This window comes from Phragmites australis, chromosome 9 (assembly GCF_958298935.1).
Source record: "Phragmites australis chromosome 9, lpPhrAust1.1, whole genome shotgun sequence".
Classification (NCBI taxonomy): Eukaryota; Viridiplantae; Streptophyta; class Magnoliopsida; order Poales; family Poaceae; genus Phragmites; species Phragmites australis.
In genome coordinates, this window is record NC_084929.1 from 20,173,388 (window position 1) to 20,190,682 (window position 17,295).

At 44.2% G+C, this 17,295-nt stretch overlaps 1 protein-coding gene across 1 annotated transcript; it reads left to right on the forward strand.

Moving 5' to 3' along the window:
• Nucleotides 1–15,719: 15,719 nt before the first annotated feature.
• LOC133928048 (uncharacterized) lies at nt 15,720–16,151 on the forward strand. The gene has a single exon (XM_062374338.1). It carries the CDS (start codon nt 15,720–15,722, stop codon nt 16,149–16,151), a length of 432 nt encoding a protein of 143 aa, XP_062230322.1.
• Nucleotides 16,152–17,295: the final 1,144 nt, after the last annotated feature.

A 17,295-nucleotide genomic window follows, 5' to 3' on the forward strand; every position in this document is an offset into this window, starting at 1 on the left:
AGATCATCCAACCTTTTCAATTGTCCTGGACTCGAAGATAAACATGCCAACTTTATTTTCTCTGCAACTATGGTTAGTTATGATTATAATTATAGTACATAACCATATCCATACAATCTCAAAATCATCAAACTAAATCAACATCATTGTTAATCACTCATCATATATGAACCAAGGCATATTTCGATTTAGTTTCTCAATCTCCTCCTTGATGAGTGCATTGACAACTTCACAAAACCCAAAGAATTAGTTTGAAGAAAACTCAGGAAGCTCATCCAAGTGACCAAAAACTCAATAAAGAGCAAAAGAAGATGTCACTTGGCATAAGAAGATCACAATGAAAACTCAAATGCTCCCCCTTGATGAATGCATAGGTTCATTATAGCATATTTTCTCCTTTTTTCATTTATGCAGGATTCTTTGTGTATAACAAATTTTTCTCCCCCTTTGGCAATTCAAACATCAAGGACAAAAGCATCATGCAATGCATGAACATGCAATCCTAATGAGCTTTCATAAGTATACCACAAAGCATTTGCAAGAGCTAGAAAGTTCAAAGGGCTATGAAGAGTGGAATGAGAAGCTTCAAATTGCACAAATGCTCAAAAAGGTATAGTTACACAATAACATGAAGCAACACAAGCTAAACTGAAGAATTGTTGGCTCATTTAGGTTCACATAGTCGAATCATGTTAAATGAGATCACCACATAAGCATCCGCTTGTGCCGAGACAATACAAGTATTAAGAACTAGCCAACTTCAATCTTAAACTAGGCAAACAAACATTCATGACAGAAGGCTTTGTAAACGCTCACATATGAAACCAAGACTTAGTTACAACAAGTGATTAAAAAAGGGTTGATCATATTGGCATATTTTTCATTATTATTCTTTTTATCCTCAAATTGTCTCTTATCGAAGTGTCACGCGACTGGGTATGTAAACACCTCAAGACTTCAAGACAACTGTATTGGATCTCATTTGAGCACAAGAAACTTGATTGCTTAAGATTATTCAAATTGCACAAATTATCAAGTTTTCACTTAGATCAAATCAAGTAGTATCTTTCTGATACAAGGAACACATATTCCCCTAAGGTTCTATTATAAGCTAAAGATTTGACAAAAAGAAAAAATATAGTTCAATGTCCCCCAATCCACTATCTTGAACCAAGAAACCTAGAGCAAGATATTCATCAAACTAAACTTAACACAAGCATTGACCAAATCAAAGAAATTACGAACATGGTGATCAAGAATGTAGCATTTCATAGTCTACAAGATTTGTAAAATTACCAAATTTTATCTTTAGGAAATCTAGCTTGCTTGAGATATTTCATGTCAAAGCATCAAGAGTAGTCTAAGATTAAAAGATTGCTCTGCACAACTACTCAACTTAGTCCAAATCCAAATCTTACAAGCTGAAAATGCTAAAGACATACAAGCCAAAACTCAACTACTAAGTTTATCTTACAAGATGTTATCCAATGCAAATACAACAAAAATAAGATAGAGTATGTATAGTTGCTACTTCCCCTCACACAATGCCATAGGGATGGCAAACTCTAAGCTCTCCCCTCAAAAAAGCAAATCTGGAAGCATCGAGAGGCTTGGTGAAGATATCAACAAGCTGGTTTTGGGTATCTATTTATTTCAGTTCAATGCCCCCCTTTTCATTGCGGTCTCTCAAAAAGTGGAATCTCATATCTATGTGTTTAGTTCTGGAATGTTGGATTGGATTATTGGCTAGGCTTATAGCACTGATGTTGTCACATAGGAGTGGCACACTCTTGAAGTTTAATCCAAAGTCTCTTAAAGTAGCAACCATCCACAAAATCTAGAACATCAGCTAGCAGTAGCAATATATTTAGCTTTAGCAGTTGATTGTGTAACACTTGACTGTTTGCGAGAAGACTAACACACAAGAGAAGTACTCAAGAAATAATAAGTATTGAAGGTACTATTCCTATCAATTCTACAACTAGCAAAATCTGCATCCGAAAAACCACGAAGAGAGAGAAGAAAATGCAGAAAATCAAAGATCATACTCAAGGGTGTGTTTGAGATATCTCAATATGCGCTTCACCACTTGGCGGTGAGATGTCCTTGGTGACGCTTGAAAGCGGGCACACAAGCAGACAGCAAAGTGGATGTCGAGTCTTGTCGTCGTGAGGTACAGGAGGAAGCCAATCATGCTCTTATACTCGCGTTGGTCTATCTCCTCGCTCTCTTCATACGGATCAAGCAAGATCTAGGTAGCCATCGGTGTCGCCAGGGGCTTCGCATTACTCATGTCGAACTTCTTCAGCAAGTCTTTTGTGTACTTCATCTGGTGGACGAATGTACCTTGCTTGCATTACTTGATTTGCAGTCCAAGGAAGAAGTTGAGCTCGTACATCATCGACATCTTAAATTCCCTGCTCATTCTTTCTGCAAACTTAGCCACAAGAGCATGAGAAGAGCCACAAAAAATGATATCATTCACATATATCTGAACAAGTAGGAAATCATGATCACGCCTAAAGGTAAACAAGGTTTTATCACCAATCCTATCACATTCCTATGCTCTAGCAAGAAAGATTTAAACCTATCATACCAAGCTCTAGGCACCTGCTTAAGCCTATACAAAGTTTTCTCAAGCTTATATACTTTATGTGGGTATTTGAAATGCTCGAAACTTGGGGATTGCTTAATATAGACATCTTCCTCTATGAAACCATTTAGGAAAGCACTCTTAACATCTATTTAGTACAACTTGAAACCTTGGGATGCCGGAAATGCTAGGAGGATCCTAATGGCTTCTGTGGCTTCTAATTTAGCTACTGGAGTAAAGGTCTCTCCAATATCTAACCCCTCTATTTGAGTGAAACCTTGAGCCACAAGTCTAGCCTTGTTTCTCACTACAGACTCATCCTCCCCCAATTTGTTTTTGAAAACCCATCTGGTGCCTATGGTGTGAACATTTAGGGGCGGCTCTATAAGGACCCAAACATGGTTTCTCTCAAAAATTTCTAATTTTTCATGCATGACATTGACCCATTTTAATCATGTCCAACATCATGGGTCTCAAAAGATGCAAAAAATGTAAAATCAGTGAAATAAGCATGTTGAGCAAATTTGGATCTCATTACCCTCTCACCAAGGTCGCCGATCGTCATTTGTGGGGGATGTCCTCGCTGAATGTGTTTTGGAGCCTCACGCTATGAGACGATCTCCCCCTCAACCTATGTAGATGTAGGCTCGGATGCACCTAAAGTAGATGTAGATGTTGTAGGACCCTCTACTGGTATCGAGGAAGCAGAAGCCAACTCAGAAGGTGTGATGGCAGGAAGTAGTGGATCATCCTCATTATCACCGAGAATTGTAAGTTCACCATCTACAAAGATACTTCCGCTCATCTCTTGTTCACCTATACATTCAAGAACAGTGCTAGCACAAGGGGTTGATTCATCAAATGCCACACCACAGCATTCTATGATAGTGTTAGTGTCAAGATTATAAACCCTGTAAGGATGACCATAAAGTGAATAACCCAACAAGACCTATCGGAAGCACGCGACTCAAACTATTCAAGATTGCCATGTTTTAAGATGAAGCAACGACATCCAAAAACATTCAAATGAGAAACCTTCGGCTTCTTGCCAAAACACAGCTCATAAGAAGTCACATTCAAGATCGAGCATAAAAAATCCGATTAGAGATGTAGCAAGCGGTGCTAATAGCCTCAGCCCAAAATTTTCTATGAGTCATGTGCTCATCGAGCATCATCCTAGTCATCTCCACCAAAGTTCAATTCTTCCTTTCAACCATATCATTCCACTGAGTAACGTGTGGAGCAGAAAATTAATGCTCAATACCTTGTTCAAGGCAGAAAGAATAAAAAAGATAATTCTTGAACTCGGTATCACTATCACTGCGAATTCCTTTTAATGCATCAGAAAATTTCTTGAACAATCTCAAAGCTAAGCTCTGAAAGTGTGAGAACAATGATAAAAAAAGAACACCCAAGAGTAGCGAGAAAAGTTATCAACAATGACAAGTACATACCACTTTTCACCCACCGAACGAACCCGGGAAGGACCAACGTTGTTCATATGGAGAAGTTCTCCCAGTCATTCAATCATCACCAGATTGACTAATCGGTGAGAAGCGGCAACCATATTGACATGCCGACAAGGAGCACAAATTAGGTTCTTCTCAAACTTGAGCTTGGGCAATCCTCGGATTAAGCCTAGGACACTCAAACGAGAAAGCAAATCAAATCTCATGTGCCCTAGTCTTCTATGTCACATCTAAAGTTCAAAGGAGGGTTGAGCAATTAAGCATCGAGAAGAACCAAAAGACTCAGAAAAATAAGCTGCAAAGACTCTCCATACTTAAGAAATTCCGTAAATCAAAACGCTCGAGGAATAAAGAACTCTACAAGTATCACGCTTCAAGCACACTTCCAAGTCCTGATCCAGTAACTAAGACACAGAAAGCAAGTTGTATCCTAGATGCTCCACCAAAGTCATATCCTTGAGAGTGAAACTCTCACTCACTCTTACTTTACCTTTGGCCTTCACTCTACCTTTTCTATCATCCTCGAATATGATGTACTCGTGTCGCTTCATCAGGGTGATGTTCGAGAACCATGATGCATTTCCGGTCATATGATGTGAACAACAAGAGTCGATAAGCCACTTACTCTCTAGGCCTTTGTATGTCACCAACATATGAGAAGAATAATAGGTAGATGGCGCAGTACTGAGGTTAGACAAAAAACCTCTTGAAAATACAGTACTGGGTCATCTGCCCTGAAACAGTAAATGCATGTGCATACAAATCAACACTAGTACGCAAGAGACGAGTACCATGATGAGGAAGACGTGGACCACCAAAGCGTTGTGACTCTAAGCCTCTGACATGTGAACCAAAACCATATGAATCATGGTGTGATCCACGTCAGGTACCACCTCCGAGGAGGAAACTGAAGAGCGGCTGAAGCATGTGAGTAAGAGCTAGGAAAAAGGGTCATGTACACAAAACGATGAGCAGTACATGTCCCAAGTACTCCACTCCTACTCACGTCGCTTATCTCTTCTACGATGAAAGCAAAACCCAATAAGGTGACCCTCTTTCTAGCAGCAGGTGCAGTGGTAGCGTCTCTCAAGAACTAAACTACCGGTTACTCTAGAGTCTCTCACATGGGCTTTCATCTTTGGTTGTGGAGATTTCTTAGGTTGTTGAGTGAATTTCTTCTTTGTGGATTGTTGTGTGGTATTGATCTTAGATTTATCGGCCTCAAAGGTAGTAGGTGTGGTGAAAATAGTCTTACCATCTCCATTGTAAGTCACCCTCTCAAAACCCAACCCTAAAACTAAACCCATCTTATTTGCTCATATTCTGGTCTTGGCCAAAATCAAGTTCATCTTGCCTTTGCCTTCTGAGCATCTCTCCACAAGAGAAATAAGCTTCTTCTCAACAGTCTCAAACCGACCGGCAACTTGAGTATGCAAACCTTGAATCTCAGCAAGTTCTATCATGACAACAAGACAACTCATACACTCCTCATCTTTTGCCCTAGACTTAAACAAGACAAACTCAGTTATCACGCACTCATATCTAAACCTGACCTCCTTCAACTCACGAACCACTTTCTTAAGTAACTTATCCTGGTTGACAAGGGTGTTATTCAAAGTATCAATCTGAATAGAAAGCTAGTTGTAGTAAGGAGATACCTTAGAAGGATCATACTTGGGGTTGTTGTCGTTATCGTCCGTCATGAAACAAAAGCTGGTAAAATGTTTGTTCTTCCTTTTATGCTTCAAGGTCTGCTCCTCCTGCTCTGAGCTCTTCTCCTTACTTGAAGAAGTGTCAATATCTGTTGGAGGGTGAACTCCTAAAGCAAGGATCCGGAGGGACCCCCTTTGAGATTTGGCTGGGGGATGATTCTAAATCTGTTTTGCGGGTGAAATAAATGGGCGTAAATGCGATGGTAGGTAGAATGGAATGATCGGATGCAGGATGCAGTAAATGCACTGGAGGTTTTTAGACAGGTTCGGGCCGCACTGAGCGTAATACCCTACTCCTGTGTGGATGCTATAAACGCACTGAGAATGTCTCTCAGGGATGTTGCTGGTTACAAGAATGTTTGTCTATCTAGAGCTTCGGACTCCTTGTTCTTCGATGGTCTCAGCTCCTGTACTTGTACTGAACCTCTGTCTCGTTCCTTGGCTCTCAGTGTTCGAATCCAGGGGGGAGACTTTCCGCGTCCATCGGCTCCTCTTAAATACTCACCGGCGGTAGCATGCCCCGAAAGGGAGGGCATGAGTTTCAAGGCACCATAAATGGAAAAGCAACTATCATGGGCTGCTGCGCGAAGTGACGGGGGGTTGAAAACGCGCCCCTGCCCGGTCTCGGTCGTCATGATGTCGTTCTGCGATGGGCACCGTGAAGAGGGCCCACCGGGCAGCCACTGAATGGCCCGGCGTGCCCGCCCGGTCTTGTACGCCTGACACAGCAGGGCGGCAGGCGGGGTGGCTTGGGCCTCGCGATGCTATCCCAAGGTGCGCCGGATGATGCGGGATGGGACCCGTGCATTAAATATCCCCACGCCCTCCTGCCAGAATGTGGCAGGGACGGACACCAAGCGTGGCAGGAGCAGTTGGAAGTGACAGGTCACGCACCCTCTTAAATGCGGCATCGGGCCTTTCACTGGCTGACACCTCACCGCTGGACCTCTGTGGGGGCCACTAGCGAAGGACTTCTTAGGCCATTGGGGAACCGAGTGCTCGGGGGTCACTGTTCACATCCCCGAGCATCTCTCCCAGAAACGCCCTTTCTTGGTCCTCGGGGAACCGAGTGCTCGGGGGCCACTGTTAACGGCCCCGAACACTCTCTCCCGAAATTGACTGTTCAGATCCTCGGGGAACCGAGTGCTCGAGGGCCGCTGTTCGCAGCCCCGAGCACTCTCTCCCGGAACTACCTTCCTTGGGTCCTCGGGGTACTCGGGTGCTCGGGCGTCACTGTTCGCAGCCCCGAGCACACCCTTCCTGGTACTCGGTTTTTCTGGTCGTCGGGGGACTTGGGTGCTCGGGGGCCACTGTTCATGACCCCGAGCACTCTCTTCCCGGCACTTGGTCTTCGCAGATCATCAGAGAACTCGGGTACTCGGGGACCACTGTTTATAGCCCCAAGCACCCCCTCCCGGGACTTGGTCTTTTCGTACTTCGCGGAGATGATCTCCGCGGGAGGGCGCCACGTGGCAAACTGCTGACTTGACCTCGGGATTCGGGGACCCCTGATTCCTGATTCACCGACAGCTTTCTTAAGTAACTTATCCTGGTTGACAAGGGTGTTATTCAAAGTATCAATCTGAATAGAAAGCTAGTTGTAGTAAGGAGATACCTCAGAAGGATCATACTTGGGGTTGTTGTCGTTATCGTCCATCATGAAACAAAAGCCGGTAAAATGTTTGTTCTTCCTTTTATGCTTCAAGGTCTGCTCCTCCTGCTCTGAGCTCTTCTCCTTACTTGAAGAAGTGTCGACATCGCTCACCACAAATGCTTGAGATGCTGCCAACGAGTTTATTTTCTTCAGCGACGGATCATCTGACGTATACATTTTTTTCTAGACTTAGAGACAAACACATCAACTCCACTTTCTCTATGACTTTAGTGAGTTATAATCATAATTACAGTACATAATCATACCCATATAATATCAAAATCATCCAACTAAATTAACACTATTGTCAATCATTCATCATATATGAAAAAATACATTTCAACTTAATTTGTCTCGGAGGAGGATTCGTCCCTAATTTTGGGAGGCTGCACCAAACCTTATATCTGCAGTGCGCCGCGCCCTTTTTTCTGGGTTCTCTCGGAGGAGGATTCGTGATTCGTGCACCGCACCGCACCGACCGCGAGAGCTCACGCATATCGGACCGAAACCGCCGGCGCGGCGGCACACAGGTTTCGCATGCACCCCCCGCTGCCCTCCTTGCGTCGTGTTCATGTGGTTTCTTGCCCGTTCCAAGCTACGCTAAGCTGCCAGTAGTACAAGTTCTTGCCGCTACGTTTCACGTATTTGGCCACGACGAAAATATTGTCGTCCCGATCGAACCTCTCGAGATCAGGACCCTGTCACACTGGGTCCCAAAAGTTGTTCCATTAGGCCCTTAGAATAGAACGTTGTGTATATATATAGCAGTGTAAAAGTAGAAAACAAAGAAGACAACGTTTGAAGACAAGTAGGAGAAAAGCATAGCAAAAATGTATCACCTCAAACAAATGGTACGTCGGACATTTTTCACAATGATTGTATTTCGGACTTGGTGGCTAGCGAATTGGTCGCGCCTAATTTGATGGAATGCTGCGATTCCTATAAAAAAACAAGCCAAACGGAATTACGTGTTAATGGGCAGGCCGGGAAATCTTTGGTGGGCTGCGTGCTGGGAAACAAGTCGAGCTTCGACGAGCCGAGATTGAGCGTGTTCAATCTTCGGCTAAGCTTTTCATAGAAGGATTTACATAATGCAGTTGCCGAACTTTGACTGGGCCGAGCTCAAGTCTAGCTCTAAGCTCGCCTGATTCAAGTTTGTACTTGTTCGATTTTGTTCTAAGCTCCAGCCTAGTCAGGTAGGCAGCTTTCGATATTAGATGTCATGCAATATATTCACGAGAAAATTCCTTATTTGCTAACAAAAAATAAGATAATTTTTTATTTACCATCTCATAAAATAAACTTTCTTATTTACCATTGATTCTAATTTTCATTTCTAACTCAGTACTGACATCTATTTGACCTATAGAAAAGACACATTTACTCTTGAGGAGGAGGACGACAGCCTTGAATGTGGCTACCGGTGGCGAATGGTGGCCGGATCATAGTGCCGGCATCAATGCCGTCGCCCGTGATAGGGATGCAGTCCCCCGCGCAGATATCCTCCTTGCCATCGACGTCTTCCCCTTCCACCCGCTCTTCCTCCTAGGAGGGGTTTATGACTCAAGCCCCTCCGCCGTTCGCTACCGGCAATCGTGCCCGAGGTCACCGTCCTCCTTTCCAATGATAAATATCTTTTTTATGAGTCAAATAAATGTCAGTAACGAGAAAGAAATAAAAATTAGAACCGATGACAAATAAAGAAATTTATTTTGTACGATAGCCAATAAGAAATTACATATCTTTTGATGACAAATAAGAAATCTTCTCTATATTCATCACCGCATAGGTATAGCTAGAGATGTTGCTATGGAATCGCGAAGGCCATGCGTAAAAAATGTTAGCCGTAAATATATAGGTTTTGTGCTCGTAGTAGAACTTTGATACGCATGTCAGCGAATCATGTAGGAAACGATCAAATCGATCCATTAATTCACCTGCCCAAATCGTTGCATGAGAATCTCATGTGATTGTACGTCATATAGAAACACTGCCCGAAAGATGGTAGATTTCAAGATACAGGTGGATATAGGGTATGCAATTGACGCTGTGCGTTCCATCGTTCACATATAGGAAAGAGATCGACACGCATGCGTCTTAGCTGATTCCATGCATTTTATTTACTCGATCTGCCTACATATATACACGCACGCTCATATCCCCTGGACTCCATCTTCACAACTTGGAACCAGCAAGCCCAATATCGTCGGTTCTGCGTAAGAACAGAGCCAGCCAGCCACAATGACGTCGCACAAGGGCGCCGGCGTCCACCACTTCAACATCCTCCGAGCCGTTGTCAGCCTAGGGCTTGTCGCGGCATCGGCATCGGGAAGAGAGGTTCCCGGCGCTGGCGATGACCTTTATGAGCCGGCGAATATTTCTATCCAGCATGAGTTCTCAGCGGCAGTAGCCCAATTGAAATCATTCTCCTCCACCCTATATGTTGTAAGGCACGCGGCGAATGTTTCTACCCAACATGACGTTGCCAGCGGCAGTAACCCGATTGGAAACCATTCTCCTCCACCCTATGATGTCGTAAGGCGCGAGATGAAAGTTTCTATCCAGCATGACGTTCCTAGCGGCAGAAACCCGATTGGAAATCATTCTCCTCCACCCTATGATGTTGTAAGGCGCGCGGCGAATGTTTCTATCCAGCATGACGTTGCCAGCGGCCAGAACCCGGGTGATAGAGGTCGTCGCTCCTCTGAGAAGGTGAACATGAAGTAGATTTAATTTGAAGCCAAAATTGTACCACGCACTATGTGCTCACGGTTAATAAAAAGAGGGTGCTACTTCGTTTTTTTCTTTCGATTAGGCACGCCGGTCTCAAGTTCTGTTCGTTTTGAGAATCTACCTAGCTCGTTAGCTTGGCTTTTTTTAACACCGCTCCCCCCCCCCCCCACCTATAGCCTACATTGAAGGCTAAATCAGAGTGTGTGACACCTAGAATGGAACTCGGGTGGGCTCGGGCACAGCCTTGTGCCTTGCCGTCGAGCTCCGTGCTCGTTCGCTATCTTGTTTCCGTATGGTTTGCTATCTTTGCTAGATTATTCAGTCACAGGAACCTTTACAACTTCTCTTGTTAATTTCTTTCGCATCGTTTATAGCTATGTGTGATGCTGGGTTATACAAATCTAGTGTGTGATGAAACAGTTCTGATTAGTGACCACCAAAACACTACCCTAATTTTTTCCCTCACACTTCCTATGTGTCAGGCGACTGAAAAATCATCTTGATTCATTTGACGATGTACATGCAATCCTCCGGCGAGATTAGGGATTCGAGGGGGTGGCTTTGGGTTTGGATGTGTTCTTGATCTTTAAGAAAAAGCCTTGGGCAGAAGATGATGACGGACACGGGGCGGGATGATAAGATGGCAGGGACACTGCTGATCGCGAGAGGCAAAGAACCACCGGTTGAGAAGTGTTTGGGCAGGAGCGAGCGAAAACGGATGGGTTAGAGTTGGAGTGGCTAGCGGCACGGACACCGTTAGATATGATGTCAAATATCTAACTATTGGGTATATAAACATAAGAAATATATCATATACAGACGAGATATGTCGTGAGCACTACTAGAGAAAATATTTGTACAGACAGTTCGAAAACCCCGTAAAGGATGTTTTTTCGAACCGTATGTGAAAAAGAGTCAGTACAAATCAAATTTATACATACGGTTTTTGAACCGTCTGTACGAATGATTCGTGCAGACAGTTCCAAACTAGAACCGTCTGTACAAATGATAGTACAGACGGTACCAGTTTAGAACCATCTATACTAACACAAAAAAATACAGAAAAATAAATTTTCTAATTTCTGATTCACTGCAGAGATAATTAACCACATTTCTAATATGTAAATTCCCTGGATTTCTAATTTGACAAAAACAAAGAAATACATTTCTAATTTGACAGAAACAAACAAAGATAAAGCTTTTTTTACTGCAGGGCATCTCCGGCACATAACTTTGTTCTATTACATAACTTCCCAGCATGACTTCATCAACTAAGCAACTAAGAAACTCTGTGTTCCCTTCTGAGCCCATTAACGGAGATTCAACCCAGCCCTTATTGCTGAATCCAAACTCTTCACAGCAAAAATTATTCTATCCTGTACTTGGAATTAATAAATCAGCATAGGGTGATTACCCAGTCACAGCTCAGAGGGGAAACAATATTCAAAGTACCTGGAATGAAAAGCTTAACAACATTACCATAGGAACAAGATCAAAAGCAAAACCATGAACCATTACCTCTTTATGAGCCAGAGGATCTCGAGCAATCTCACCACCTCCTACCTGAGCAGGATCAAAGAAGATTCATTTGAGTGCCTTGTGTTTCTCTATTACCGTGCGTATAACAAGTAGCCTGAACTCCAACTAAGCAATTAATCACTCTTTACATCCAGACATAACATCCCAAACGATATTTCGCACTAGTACGAGCAGGAGATCACACAGTCCATGAGAAATTTATGCACAAGTCGCCCAATCCAGCAATAGATAGAAAGAAGCACACGAGGAATAAGAAAGGGAGGGTGGAAGGTCTTGTTTGTCTCCAGGAACGCGAGCCACTGTGAGTAGAGCACGTCTTCGGGTCCAACGCCGCCGCGTCCCTCCTCACCATCTCCACCTCCATTCCTGGATCGAATCGGAGCTTTGACACCCATTTCTGTAGATCTACCCCCCATGCGCACCCTGGCCCCGGAGCTCGAGGCGCTCCCACGGGAAGGGAGGGAGTGAATCAGAGGTCGGCATGATCAGTGATGAGCTGCGGAGGAGGATCAGGGGCCAACGGTGTCAGGATCTGAGGTGACGTCCGGAGGTGAAACCCTAGGCTAGGGTAGCGAGCGATGGGGAGGTGGAGATGGCCAGATGGGGGAGACGGGAAGACGATGGTTGTAATGGTGGGCGTCGATATAACAGTAGTACGTGGTGGCTAGGGTTGGAGTCAGAGAAGAAGGTCCTGGGATATAGTAGTGAACGCTTGGGGACACTCGGTGTAATTCGGGACGCTCGGTGTGACGTACAGGCGTTGCGAGATGCACGGTCGTTGCGGGACGCACAATATTTATTAGAACTATCTAAACTACTTCATTTGTACAGACGGTCACATTTTGGAGCTGCCTGTATTATTAATACAGACGGTTCTTAAATGTGAATCATCCATACTAAAGCATCCCACTTCGTGGAAACTGCTCATTGTCATTTTTCAAACGGTTCTAATTTGGAACCATCTGTGATATCTTTTGCACAGATAGCTCCGAATAGGTGTCTGTACAGGGGGCGTCGTACTAAATCATTTATGTAGTAGTGGAGCATACTTCATAACTCCAAATATTATGGAACCGAATTCGCAATACCCGATACGCCTAGAATCCAAAAGGTATATACTAGGAAGGTCTCGATTGCTTACCCAAATCAAGGAGACTAGTATCCAGGACAGATCTATCTACTTGGATAACAATGAAAAGAACTCCCTATCAACTATGGCTAGATAAGAGCTAGTACATCACCCCTATATAAGGAGGTGACCCATACCCCTAGGGGAGATTTTTTTTCTCTCAAATATTGGAGGCAATCATCAAGACCTGAGAGCAGAAGAAACTAGGCAACTTTAGCCCTAGGTTAGACTAGATCCAATCTACTCCTTGTAATAGGTTAGCTACATTGCACGTACTCGAGTGAATACATACACATAATCATCCACACACGACGTAGAGTATTACTCCAATTGGAGGCCTGAACCTGTTTGTATTGTGTGTGTCTCGCTTCATGTTCGATCTTTTATCTACGAAGGTAACCCCGTTATTTTTTGACACATTGTTAGGAACAAATCCTCAACAGTTGGCGCGCCAAGTAGGAGGCTTCTGCTTTTCAGGATCGACTATGTCTCGAGTGCACATCGGCATCGGATTCTCCGACGTCGGCTTCTACGATCACTTCGGGTCAATAACGATCACCCTCGAATCGCCCTAGCCAGATCGAAGATCGCATTCAGAACTATGATCTTTCGTTGGGACCATCAAGGTGAACTGATCCACACTGGAATTATCGAGTCCAGGCCATTGGACGCATACCGCAAGGTGGGACATCTCAAGTGAGATCCCAAGGAGTCTAATGTTATCTACTGCATGGACACCGACAATGACGAGGGTAGCGACGATGACTCTGCCACCAGCCAGAGTAGCCGAATAGATCAATTTGTGTTCAAGGCCAGAGGAGCCGATATTCCACCTGCTGACTCAATGGGGGTAGATCCAAATGCCGTGGTAAACAATGGTACGGAAATTCCTAAGGATCCAGCAGCGGTAACCGCCGCTCATGGTACCGATGTTGCTGGCAAAATATTGCCAAAGACATCTACAGCTGGAGCTTTACGTGTACCTAACACAACTCTCCATCGATGAACCGTAGGAGGTAAGGTACCTCCTGGTCTTCAACGATGACTTCCGGTGAGCACACCTCCACTACCAGCAGCTCAAGCGTCAAGGAATGAGCTCCTTCAGAATAATGATCGCAGAGTAGCATTGTCTCAACCATAGCCAAGTCTAGGCAGCGATGTTTTCAGCACTCTGGATGCTAATATTTAGGGACCCCATTTGATTCTAAGGTCCCTTCCAAAGTTGGATCCAACGAATCCATTAACCCCTATGGTTAATCAGGTCGGGACCATACTCAATACGGCCTAGATCCAAGTCGCTCGAGCGAACAATCCTAGCAACTATAGGCGCCTCAGTCGGTGAGGCGCCGACTCGAGGAGCCACAAACATAAGCAACCCCAAATCGAGGGATCCCAAGCGGGAAGTTTAGATAATCGAGCTCGAGCACCACTTTGTAGGGTAAACTGTAACTACCTTACCTATATACATAGGAACAAGGAAGATATGAGGAATCGTATTCCTCACTATCAGCATGATCTACATACAGTGATAGACAACCGTTGTGAGGAACGCCGCGAGGACGACCGTCGTTATTACAATCATAGATCTCCAGGATGAGATGGTTGACATAACACCCTACTTGAAGGAATAGGTGTGATAATTCTCTCCCACCTCCTCCTGAAGAATTCAATGGAGGCTGCGAAGTTTTTGTACATGAGCTTCAGTTGATACAGTGGCTCGAGAAGTTCAAGGTGGGCCTGATTTAGAAGTATGATGGGAAGATCAACCCCAACGAGTGATTACAGATCTATACCACGATTATTCGAGCAGCTGGTGATGACAACAAGGTAATGGCCAATTATCCACGCTCGATGGACCTGCTATGTCCTGGTTGTTGAACTTGCCTCATAACTCGATCTGATCGTGGGCCGAGTTGAAGACTCAGTTCATAGCAAACTTCCAAGGCACATTCGAGAACCCAAGAACGGAGAACGGTCTCCATCCGCTGAACCAGGGTGAGGACGAATCACTCCAGGATTTTATTTGTCGGTTCAGCGATAGGCATAATATGATCCCAAGCATCTCTGATTAGTCAGTCATAATCACCTTCAAGCGAAGCGTCCGGGACACGGATCTATTCGGGAAGATGGCTACTCGGAAGATCTTCACAATCAAATAGATTTTTGAGTTAGCTGACAAGTGTGCAAAGCAAGTAGAAGCCCAGGTACACGCCAAGAATGCTCAGAGGACAAGTTTCAGTCCTCAAAGAACAAGGGGAAGAAAAACAAACCTGACGACAAGCACAAGGGTCCATATATGACCATAGCCGAGGGTCGATAGAAGCAAGTAGCACAACACTGGGGACAAATAAGGCTTGAGTCAACGTGGTGAGAAGTGGTGTCCCATCCATCGAACTAGCCAATGCAACTTCGACAAATGCCATATCATCAAAAAGAAAGTCGATGAAAAGCTTAAGGTCGTTGTTCCTGAGCACAACAACAAACAGGCCAAGCTATACATTAACGGTGACGAGCCTGAATTCCACAAGGCCAACCAAAATCTAGCACACATCGTTAGAGGATTCACCACATATGAATCTAAGAGGCAGTACAAAGAGGTCAAACGAGAATTCAATTTGGCTCTAATTGGGCCTACTCGATACCTCAAGTGGTCGGAGGTTCCGATCACCTTCATTCAAGGTTATCATCCAGTTCAGTTCCACACCCTGGTCAGTACCCTGTCGTGGTTTAGCTGACTATCCTCAACATCAAAGTTTTTTGAACATTAGTCGACAAGGATAGTTCGCTTAACCTCATCTTCGCCAAGATCCTAGACAAGATGGGAGTTCAAAGGTTGGAGCTTAAGGCAGGAGTCGAGCCTTTCCATTACATAACCCCCAACTCATCAACCATGCCCCTTAGCCAGATCAAGTTGTCGATTACTTTTGGCATGCCCGATAATTTCTGTACAGAGAAGCTTACCTTTGATGTCACAGACTTCGAGACGACATACAATATGATCTTGAGCCACCCAATGCTAGGAAAGTTTATGGCAGTGGTGCACTATGCATATCAGACGCTCAAGATCTTAGGTCCCAAAGGGATCATAACTGTTAGGGAAGATAAGCATGCAGTAGTCAAATGCGACAAGCAGATCCTGGACATGGTTGAACACCTCAGTCGAGCGGCAACCACTTCTAAGGGCACGGATTCCAAGCATCAAAAGCATCAAGCCACTGTTGAGATCAAGGACTCCAAGCATGTAAATCCTGCTGATACTTCTAAGTCCAACGATGCCACCAAGGATGAGACCAGCGATTGGTGCCAACGACAAAAGGACTGATGACAACATCAATGCAATACCCCTCGACCTATAAGAACCAGCCAAGACGTTTAAGGTTGGGGATAAACTTAACCATAAATAGGAACTCGAGCTCATCACTTTCCTCTGGGCAAACCAAGACGTGTTTCTGTGGCAACTGTCCAATATACCCAAAGTCCCTAGGGAGGTGATCGAGCATTGACTAGCTGTTAAGCCCAACTCCAAATCTATGATGCAAAAGCAGTGAAGATTTGTGGAGTATAGGAAGCAAGCAATCTAGGAGGAGGTCAGCAAACTCCTAAATACGGGCTTTATCCGAGAGGTTCGTCATCCTACATGGCTGGTGAATCCTGTCTTCGTCAAGAAAGGTAATGGCAGATGGAGAATGTGCATCGACTTCACCGACCTCAACAAAGTTTGTCCCAATAATCTTTTCCCTCTTCCTCACATAGACCAGATCATCGACACCACTGCAGGTTGTGCATTACTATGTTTTCTAGATGCCTATTCGGGGTATCACCAAATTAGCATGGGCATAGAGGATGATGAGAAAACTGTTTTTACCACTCCTTTCGGTGTATTCTGCTATGTAAAGATGTCTTTCAATTTAAAAAACACTAGTGCTACTTATCAACGGTGTATCCAGAATTGTTTACAACCTCAAATCAAAAGTGCTAGAGCTACCAATTTTTTGAAAGGTAGACCACTCGACCAGCCCAAGCTCTACAAATAATTCCTCCTTCTTGGTCTTTCTCCATCTGAGATTGGATATCTTGGGACCGTTTCCAAGGGCCCAAGGTGGTTACAAGTTTATACGTGGCTATTGACACGTTCATTAAGTGGATCGAAGCCGAACCCGTGGGAAAGATAACTGCAGAAGTGGCTAAGAAGTTCATGAGTAGTATAATTACTTGATTTGATATTCCGCATCAGATAATTATGGATAACGGTAGCCAGTTCAGAAGTGGGACCTTCACTACATTCTGTGAAGAATTTAGCATCAAAATCTGTTTCGCCTCAGTACCTCACCCACAAAGTAACGGTCAGGTTGAACGTGCTAATGGTATAGTCTTGCAGGGCATCAAAAATCAAGTCTTCGACATGCTAAAGGCTTACTCGAAACACTGGGTAAAATAACTTCCCTCGATACTATGGGTCATTCGTA